Source organism: Anopheles bellator, chromosome 1, assembly GCF_943735745.2.
Source record: "Anopheles bellator chromosome 1, idAnoBellAS_SP24_06.2, whole genome shotgun sequence".
Taxonomy (NCBI): Eukaryota; Metazoa; Arthropoda; class Insecta; order Diptera; family Culicidae; genus Anopheles; species Anopheles bellator.
This window is the reverse complement of record NC_071285.1, coordinates 41,349,166-41,359,675: the sequence shown is the minus strand read 5'-3', so window position 1 is coordinate 41,359,675 and position 10,510 is coordinate 41,349,166. Positions and strand designations below refer to the sequence as shown.

Sequence of the window (10,510 nt, the reverse complement as noted above, 5' to 3'; positions counted from 1 at the left end):
CGGCCCAAAAGGGATACACTGCCACCGGTAGTGAGGTGCGAAGAATTGAGGAAAAAGGTAATAAATAAGCCACCGGCCGGTTGGTGCTGGCGCTGACAGGCAACTTTTAATGCATCTCGGGAGCGCTGCTTATTAGAGGCTTCGTTGGCCTACCTTCTATAAAAAAACGCCGTTTGCCCGTCACTTTCGCCCATCGGTTCCATAATGTCCGGCCCGGATGCTGATTCTCCCAGGGCAGGGGCTGCCGTTAAATCACTTTTCCTGTTCCCATGGGCGCCTCTTTTGCGGTCCTCCCGAAAACAACCTCCCAAAGGGAGGGGTCCTCAAAGGACGAGAAAGTTTAAAGAGAAAAAGCGTCGAACGGCCCCCGTTTTGGGGCAAAAGAAAATTGCTTCCTGCTCCCGGAGATCCAATCGGCGAAGTAATCCCTGGGCTTTTTGCAATCACGCATCCCTTCGGGTCGCGGGCTGGAAGGCCCGGGGGATACTGGGCCGGGTCCGTTGATTCTGACAATCAATTAGATCCAGGTAGATCCAGGTCGGGGATCCCATCACACATAAATTGGGAGCAGCCGAAAAGGAAAACCCGAAAGAGAGAGAGATAGAGCGAGGGTCGGCCTGTTTTCCTATTCACCACCGAATGGACACCGGAATGCATCGTTCAACAGTCTGGGTGGCCGCCAGAGGGCGCTCTCTTAAGATAGTGCCGATGGACTGCCGACGGCGTTGGGCGTCGTATCGAGTGGCCGCCCGGTCGTCGGTGGTGGACCTTCGGCCCCGTCGGTGGGCCCTTCGGTCGACGGGTGGGTCGGGTGGTCGCAGTCCGCGCGACGGGCAATCATCATGTGGCTCGACTTGACCGCGATCCACTCGTTGCGGGACGCGTCGAACCAGGTGAGGCCGAGGTTGTAGCGGCCGTTCAGGTTGGCGTGCTGGCAGTGCGAGAACCACCAGCCGCCCTCGTAGTTGCCGGCGCAGTGCGTGTTCGAGATGTCCCGGTCGACGTCGATGGCCGAGAACTGCATCCGGTTCTGGTACTCGAACGCGTCGGACGCGTTGCCACTGTAGCCGCCCAGCTCGAGCCGGAAGCCGGCCTCGCGGCCCGCAATCCGGAACGTGGCGTAGTCCGCGTGCCAGGTGTGGTCGTAGATGTCCTGCATGACGATGCGCAACCGCGAGCAGTTGTCCTGCGTCAGGTGGTGCAGCGCCTGGTTGCCGATCCAGAACTCGCCCGCCGGCGTCCCGAACCCGCCGGCGTACTCCTCCCACGACCGGTTGAAGTCGACCGTGCCGTCCTGGCGCCGCTGGACCGTGGTCCACTCGCCGAAGCACTGCGTCATCAGCGGGTGGTGCTGCTCGGCCGGCGCTATCAGGTACAGGCCCCCGTCGCCGGTCTGCTCCGCCACCCCGCTGCCGGCCCCGCGCAGCCGCTCGATCTGGCTGCAGTCCCGCGGCAGCTTGTTGATAATCGACTCGTACTCCGTCTCGACCGACTCCAGCTGCTCCACCAACCGGGTCGTGCGCTCCAGCTCCGACAGATGGCGCTCCGCCGTGCCGTTACGATCCGATTTCGAGTCCGCCTCCAGCTGTGAGGGACGAAAGAAGAAGAACCGGGAGTGAGAACTGGAGCGAGTGTAACGTCGATGGCCCGCGGCCGGTTGCGGTTTTGGGGCCTCCACGGACCGGCATCGAATGGCCGGCGGCCACACTTCATCGGCCGGCCGGGCGGTAATGGTGTTGATCGTAATTAAATCGAGCATCACGGATTCCCGTCCCGTTGGGGCAGGTGTCGCACGAGGACCCGGCGCCAAGTGGCCGGTCGGCAAATGGAGTGCCATTTCGATGGAAGACCACGGCTACGAAGCGCTTATTGCGCGAACGGCAAATAGGTAAACAATGTCGAAGTAATGGAACCGGTCGAGGTCGAGGACAGCGGGCTGGTATCTGAAGGACTTCGACGGAGAGTGCAACTGATGTCAGGTGCAAAGTGCAACTGAGGTCAGTGTTTTGTTAAGCAACATTTAGTGGAATGTAAAGTGAACTTTTACGTAGCTGCAATAAAAGAAGCACTTCAACAATTACCATGTACGGAGCTTAATGTTGTCCTCAATAAGTGTTAAATTGATGTATGAATTATTTTGTAACTAAATACTCCGAAAGACACTTCATCGTAGAAAGTAAGGTAGCGAAAGAATAAAGTAAAATATTTAACTTTAATAAATAAACATTAAATTGTCGCTGTTAACGGGGGTAATTAAATTGAATTGAATTGCCATGGAGCTAAGTTACCTTACCGTGTCTTCTGGCTCATTCTGGTCGTTTTTTGATCATCGATCATTTGCTGTAAGTAGCGATCTGAACTAACGGTTTCACCTGGGTTTAGTACCTTTCAACAAGTTCGTTTTTGGAGTCCTCCGACGTTCTTTGATTATTAAGTCAAAATCATTATTATTAATATTTTTAAAACACTTAAAGCACTGCGATCTTCCAAAACCAAGCTTCAATAAGCATTTGGTGCGATTGTGCAGCATTTTTTTTTTCAGCAGGTAGCAGAAAGCAATTATCTCCGCAAACCGTCATTTTCAGGCACAAAAGTCGACATGGTCTAACCTCTACAAAGATAAGTTGCAAACCAGATTATTTTTTTTCGTCCTGAAATCATTTACCTGATGTTAAAACAAGGCAGTGTTGCTAAAAAGCATAATGAGGAGGACCAGATTGACAGCTAGTGCCAATGCTTACACAATCCGATTTCATAGATCCGGTAATTTTAATGAATAATCAATCATGAAGTGGTCGAATTTGAATGAACACAAACGATAATCTCGCTCGAAAGTTCACCAGTTCGGAAGCCTTGCTAACTAAATGGAAATGAGGTTTCGTATAGAAAAAACATCGCCATCAACGAAAAACATCGCCGAAATGATAAGTTTATGAATAGTCAAAACTGGTACCGCTTCCAACCGTCTTTACTAGGATCTCTCCGACCCCGGGATCCATTTTGGGACTCGTTGCGATTCGTGGCGCTGGGCCACAGCTTTCTTCACACAAATACATGATCATCGGTCTCGGTCTCGAACTATCCGCCACCGGTGCATTTCGTTTGCGATGCATTTTTGCCGCATCGCTGCTTCGCACCACGACCGGAATGCGCCGTGCATATTGTGTGCATCTCATTACTCCATCTGCCGGAAACGGATAAAAGCGCCATAAAGGACTCACTCTCCAACGCGGCAACGAAGTGCCACTTCGGCGCTCCTTCGGCCGAATGGCTTTTGGAGAAAGGTCCGGATCGAAGGTCCTGACTGGTGCCGACATCGTGGCGATCCTTCGGTGGAGGTGGCCCCAGGCCGGATGGCAATCGATCGAACCGCTGGGGACGGAACCGGAGCAGATTTGCATCATAAATCGATGCGGTAATGTGGATGTGATGAAGTGTGTCCTCGCAACGGTTCACCGTGTCCGTGCAGCCTGGTCGTCGTCGGCGGTGTGCTGACGCCGCCGAAAATCATGTTCGATTCCACGATTCCGGGGCCCGGGTGGGCCCACGGAGGTGTGTAACACCCGTGTGTGGTTCCATTGTACAGCTGTCGCTGGCCAAAATGGTGAAAATGTTGTCACAAAATTGCTTCTCAATTGACAAACACCGTACGCCTGTGCATGTGCCACCGACAATGACCGGCCCGAAATGGCTGGTTCGACAAGCTGGCAATTTTTAAGTCAATTTATTGCCCGGACAAAGCGTGGTTTTAGGTCACGATTTAAATGTTACACTACATCCCCCGGGGGGGAAGCCCAAAACACGTATGTCGCATTTGATCGATGATCTCGCGCTTCGGATGGAAGTCGAGTTCGCCCATTCCAAAGCTACATCAGCTCGCTGCCGAATCATCACAATTGCGTCGTGTCATGTCACCGTGGGTCCCGTCCACCGCCCTCCCCCGAAGAATGATGGACCTTTTTGGTGGCGGCTTATATTGAGCCATCATAACACGACTCTCGATTGGCTGCCGTTTCGTTGGCCGTTGCCGGAAAGCCTCGTTCCCATTTATGATGCTATTCTGGTCCCCGTTCCGCGGGCAAATGGCCAACGACACGGTCGGCGCATTTTCTATCACAATTGAGTTCGGTTCGGTTCGGGAGCATGATACTCGCAAAATGGTCGGAAACATATTGTGCCGAACGGAGCAGCACGCGCTGTTTTTGGGGGGCCATTTCATCAAAGTCCACGGTCAGCGGTCATCTAATCACGAGGGCGGCCGGCGGTTAATTAGCGGTCGCTGTTTTCGAGTGAACTCGATGAAATTTGAATTCGATGTAGGCCGACATTGTCGACATTGTCAGGGACACGGGTACGTATAATGAAAAGCGCACCAGCTTCCGGTGGATTCATTAATTTATGTTCCCCTTTTTCGGTGGGTTGGTTTCAAACAAATGTGGTTTAATTTGGAGCTCACAAAACGGCAGTGACGGGAGCGGGAGCTCACGTATCATTGGCAGTGACAAATAAGACAAAAGTCCCTTGAAGGGTTTTTGGTCTAAAATTAGATTACATTCGAATGTGCAACAAACGCAACCCTTCGATTAGCGTTTCGATAGTTATCAAATGAGCTGAGTTAGTTTCGAAATGGGTCGATTTATTATAATGCTTCTCAATCACCTTGCGAAAATTTGAACAAAACTGCTAAATGAATTATTCTATAACAAAACACGAAATCGACAAAATTAAAGGACCAAATGGTGTCTGGTTTATGTTTCATGTTTGAGAACCTATTTGCTTCACAAAACAAACGACGGAGTGTAAACCTAAATTTTAATATATTGCTCACCGATCCGTAAGCAGCCCAGTTCTGCTTGGTCGTGGCGGAAACCGAATTTCCCATTTGCATACTGCATCCATTCGCGCTGAGCTCAGGGATCACTTCGCGTCGCGAACTGCACGTTCGATGCATACGAAATGTAACGGGCCGGCTCAAAAACCACCAACGAAAACACATTAACCGAGATCCATCCACGGGAAAGTGGAAAATGTAATCTCGCAGATGCATTTCTTGGCCACGCCGGAAAATCGCCGAATCCGCCGCGACACCATAACTCGAGTAGCGCCAAGATTTCGCCCATGTGCGGTGTCCGGGTCACAGTTCTGCACACTGCACACAGCAATAAATTTCCGTCGCTTTCGGTTCGGTTTATTTATTTCCCGCTTTCCGGTGTGTCACCCACCGCGGCCGGGGGCGAGGGTGAAAAGAAAACTTTTCCCCGTTCCGTCCGTCCGTCCGTCGCGAAAGTGACACGCGACAGGTTCAAGTGCTCCGGGAACGAAGACGCCGCGACCGACCGAGCTCGTTTCTGTCTTCATTTATTTGGAGGAAACTCCCGCGGAGAGTCGTCGTCGTCGTCGAAGTGTGGTCTTAGTGCATTACGGAGCGAGAAACAAAGCGCTCCGGCATCAAGGATCAGGGCGTCCCGGGACCGGAAGTGTGTACAGCACCGAGATCAGCCCCATCGCGTGGCGTGCGACACTTTGGTCCTGCCCCGGTGTGTTTTGCTTGTTTATTTGTTCTCTGCAATATACATACACAGCGAACGACCGAACGAACGTTGGCATCCGGTTTTGCATGACCAGCCAGTCAGTGTCCGGGTGCATCCTGGCGATGTATGTGCATTCCGGTTTCTGTTTGAAGTTCCCCGGTTGGATTACTCTTCTCTTCCTGCAAAGTCAAGCACCGTTTATTCTTGTGAAAAATAAAAACCCGCCACATAAACCTGTGTCAATCCATCATAAGCTGCCGAACGAGCGGTGCACATCTTGTAAGCACCCGGTTCGGGGACATAACTCTAGCTTTGTGCCCCGCGGGACGATGCATCTTTCGGAGCGGCCCTTTTGGAGTGCACCCGAACAAAGTATCAACAGATGGAAAGTCGGGGCTCGGGTCCGGATTTTTTTATCATTTGCTTATGTGCCTGCACAACGCCATAAGCCTACATTTATTTGAACAGTGCTTTCCTTTGTTCGATTTCCCTTTTTTAATTGTTTTCGAATAGGAGGAAATTGTTTCCGAACAGGATAACCACTTAGACAGGTTTAAAACTTTCCGACAGAAATTTCAACAGAAACAGAAAAATCAACTGAATTCGGGGCATGTTCTGAATTGGCCCAATAGCTTCCTCCATCATCGTCGTAGTCAATCAATTGCTCATCTAGATCATCGTTTTACGTAATGCTCAGCTACGTCCAGCATTAAATTACTTCACACTGACTCTTCTGTTTGTTCCTGTTGGTTCCACTGGTTCTGCTTAAACAGCTTCACATTGGACATTTTTGAGCAACTGTCTTTGCCAACAACATTTCAGACAATTCTAAAATTACCGATATTTTCATTCAATATTGAAAAATTTGGACCATAATTCAGTGTTCTGCAAAATTGCAAAAAAGTTTTGTCATCGGAAACCTCAAACAAGTTCCATCTTTATACGTTGCGTTAGCATCGCGATTTATCTAAACGATCACGCACAAAAATGTAAAAAAACGGAATGAAAGTCGACGTAAGTAACGCTTAGATGAATCCACGTTGAGCATGTAACCAAGGCCGAACTAATTTACTAAATCTGAACTACTTTATTAACGCACCACAGGACAAACCCGGGTCCTGTTTTAGTGATTAAACTGAAGCAGATGACCAACGTGACTGATTGTGCAACCCATCGGGTGGAATGCGAGTTCAAAGGGAATGCCAATCCAAACATGACACGGGATGACCCCAACATTTCGAGACCAACTTTTCCGTTCGGTATTGGACCGAGACTTTGAATTAAAAATAACTCAACAAGGACCGACCGACTGTTGGGCTGTTGCCCGATGTGTTGGTGCTCTCTAGTTCCCCCCGGTGGGCGAATGCAATTTTCCTCCAATTCGATTTCCGGTCGCCCGGTACGGCGGTCGCACTGATGTTTCCGTCTTTTGTGGCACATTTTAATAAGATAGTGATATTGCTTTGCAATCTCTCCATCTAAATTGCTGGCATCGTGTTCGGTCGGGACGGATCATCGGATGGGTTTTTAATACATAATATGCTGGGGCGGGTTGTTCCGTGTAGCCGTGATGCTGCTGCTTTTCCATGCATCATAATATGATAACACAATTTCCATCGCTCCACGCTTACCTGGCTCCGGGGGCCCCGGAAGCGGCTGGACCGTGGACCGGGCGACGTGTACACATTTGTGTCATAACGTAATTTCATAATAAATTCTGATTGTCCTCCGATCGCTCGACTCGCTCCGTCGCCGATCGCCGGCGCTGTTGCCTTACCACGTCCACCGTCCGCATAACCATATTAAGTGATCATGCATAAATTCTTTCCGAGCTCATCCCGGGCCAAGGTCCGACGGAGTTGGATCTTGCGAACTCGTGGCCCGCTTCCAGCATGCAGCCCGTGCCATTGTGCTGGCCCCAGATTATTGTTTTTGCGCTGCGCTTTGAAGTCGCTACCTCGCTGGAGCTTGGTGTTTCACCGCACTCCTGCCTCGTCCTTTTCTTTTTTCTTGACAGACTGAAAGTTGTTAGGAAAACCAAAACGGAGCATCGTCTTCGTCGTCCTCGTCGTAAGGTTCAACCATGGCAGGTGAGCAAATTGGTCACCCCAGCGTGAACCGTGCGTTACTCGTGAGTGCCCCAGTCGACTCGCAAGGGACCTGTTTTTTTAGTCCCCCTTCTGGCTGGAAAATCTCTATCTCCCACCCATCGTGTCACCGGAAGATCAATGACTTATCGAGCGGTTTTTCTGCCTGCAACCACAATGGCAACGGCGAGCCCCTTTTTAGCGGAACCGGAACGAGAACAGACGCCGAAGGTACTCAGCTCAAACACAAACATCCGACCACCAGGAACCCTTCAGCGGGCACGGATGTCTCACAAGAAAGCGTGGTTTTGTGCGAGAAGCGTCCTCGACACCGAAGAGCCACTCTGGAAGGTCCTTTGCATGGCGGGTCCGTCGCCCCCCCCCCGACCGATGTAGCGCCACGGAGCACACTTTAACACGTTCCGCTCCATATGCGAAACGCCACCGTCACGCGGAGAGCATAAAACGATGAATCGGCAAAAGTCGAAGGCGACGGAGAAAAGTACGCCCGGTACAAAATGGTATTTGGATGTATTTTCGGAAGGAGCCACTGAATGTGAATAAAACAGCTATTCTCTCGGATGGGTTTCAGATAATCCATGTCTAAATGTCTTCTTGGGTCTCTCGACTTAATACAAAATAATGAATGTGTTTCCAATAACGTAATAACGGTTCGATTGGGCCGCATCGGCCGCGCTCGCCTGGGTTGAAATCGAAAGTCCGGAGCATCTTCGGCCTACGCGGCGTACAAAAAATAAATCATCCAATCCGATGCCCGGTGGCCATCGGATTTTACGAGCACACCAACCGAGCGTTACTCAATCGCGGAGGCAGATTTAACGTTTTCTCGGCCGCCAATCTTTATCGTATTCCCCGTGTTTTTTGTTTGTTTTGCGGACACAGTCGGCATCTGCAACCGTCGGTTCGGGATCGGAAGCGGGCCCACGGACCCGTTCGAACATTCACGTGGTGCTCACTTTACGTCCAACGGCAAGATTAATTACCCGATCGGACCGCTTTTCGGTCGTTTGGTCGGGGAAATCGATTCCACCATTGACTTGTTGTTTTCCTTTCTTCACTACAAACCGGAAACGGCGGCAGACGGTGCTCGCTCAAAAAGTGATATCGACAAAATAAAATTAGAATTAGGCGGAGAAAGAGCGCGAGTGAAAAAAAGCGGGCCGAACCCCTCGCGCCGCGGAAACGGAATTAGATTGCCACCGGTTCGTTCGTGGCCGGCTGCCCCCAACACCGGAATGATCCTTTTTTACGAGCGTTTAATCCGCCAACACCTTGCGAGGCTTTCGAGGGTTAGGCCGCGCGTTCCATCGAAAACCCATCGAACCCGTTGGCCAAAGAGCAAACAAGAGAGAGGAACAAAAAAAAAAGCTTGTCTAAATTGTTATCCCACTGTCTACCGACCTGTGAACCGGTGGCCTCTTAAGCCGTCGTAAGACAGCCGTCGATCCTTTGCATCTTCTTTGCGGGCGCGTCTTCCACATTGACAGCTGCCGGGCGTACATTTTATGCTCCGTTTTATTGCGGAACGCGCAGAACGAATAATGGTCAGCTGCGTGCCGGCGGCGAAGGCTCACGGACCCACGGACGGTGCCCGCTGTGGCTCACCGGGGCCCCGAAATCCCTTTTCCGATGAGGCTGAACTTGCGATGCGTTTACTCAGCGGTCCACAGTCCATCCTTCACGGGGTCCGCGGGATTTGCTTCCCGTAAACGAACACACACAGATACAGATCACCCGTCGGATTGAGCTGTCCCGAGTCTGGTGGCCGGCCCAAAAAGGTCTTTTATCGAAAGCATCACGAGAATAGCCGGAAAGCGAAAAAAAATGGCAAAGAAACCGAATGAGATCACCTGCCACGCCATTATCCTTTTCGGGGCCCCGCGTGAAAGGTCCGCACCGCTGGGCTACAGATGGTGCGAATACATACAAAACCGGTGCCACTGGGTGTACAGGTGTGAGAAAGAGAGGCCAAACCGGCCCACCGATGGCCAGGAGCGAGACATGGCCGTCCGAAAAGTAAAGAAAAGACGGAACTCGATTAGGATTTGAAAAATGTACCTGCCGCAGCTGCTTAGCAGCCCATCGGGCAGCGCCGTGCGATCGTCCTGTCCTGAAACCCGAAACGAGCCGCACTGGCCGAGAAGGGTTCGGGGCTGAAAAATGGCAGATTAAGCGGCAGCTGATATTTCATCCTTCAGCGAACGCCACCGGCCCGTGCGTATTATTAGGACCGGAGGTGTGCGTTACAAATGTGACTACATTACGGTGCGGTGGCCGTGGCCGGGGGTTTGCGGTGTGTCACGCGTGTCACGCGTACGTAAATCGGGTGAGTGATTTGATCCTTTCGGTGGCCGATTGGCTTTGGTGGGGCCACGAAATGATCGATGCAACGCGATTTCCGATTCCGATTCCGATTCCGATTTATTTCGATTTACGCCCACTGCGGCCACTTGGTTCACGGTCACTGGGTTTCGTGGAGGCCTGCGAGCCGTCCAAAAGCTCCTTTTGACCTTTTTGCCCATTTGCTGCCACCGGGGTCGGGCCAGCGGGGATAAAATGTTTAGTAACGAGTTTGTTTGCCCTTCGGGGGCGATGTTTTGGTTCGGTGAACAGGACTCTGGTTTTGGTCGGGTGTTTCTCGGAAGAACCAAGCGAACCGAGTCGAATCGTGGAGGAATTCCCGAGTGTCGAGAGTTTGTTTTTGACTTCAAATTCATTGTGATCTTAAGGCGCTGGCTTCAACGCTGCATTCAGATGGTTCCAGCATGCATGGAAAGAAATATGTTTAGCATAAAACCATTTCAAATCTAGAGAGTTAGACGTAGAGCTGTAACGTTCGTGAAGAATTTTACAGGAAAAGGGACATATACG

At 51.2% G+C, this 10,510-nt stretch overlaps 1 protein-coding gene across 1 annotated transcript in view; it reads right to left on the bottom strand.

The window, feature by feature from the left end:
* Positions 1-694: 694 nt before the first annotated feature.
* LOC131215610 (protein scabrous) overlaps positions 695-10,510 on the bottom strand; it is a 32,778-nt gene continuing 22,962 nt past the window's right edge. The window contains exon 3 of the mRNA XM_058210002.1: positions 695-1,585. Coding sequence (XP_058065985.1) covers positions 695-1,585 — 891 coding nt within the window. The remainder of the gene's footprint in view (positions 1,586-10,510) is intronic.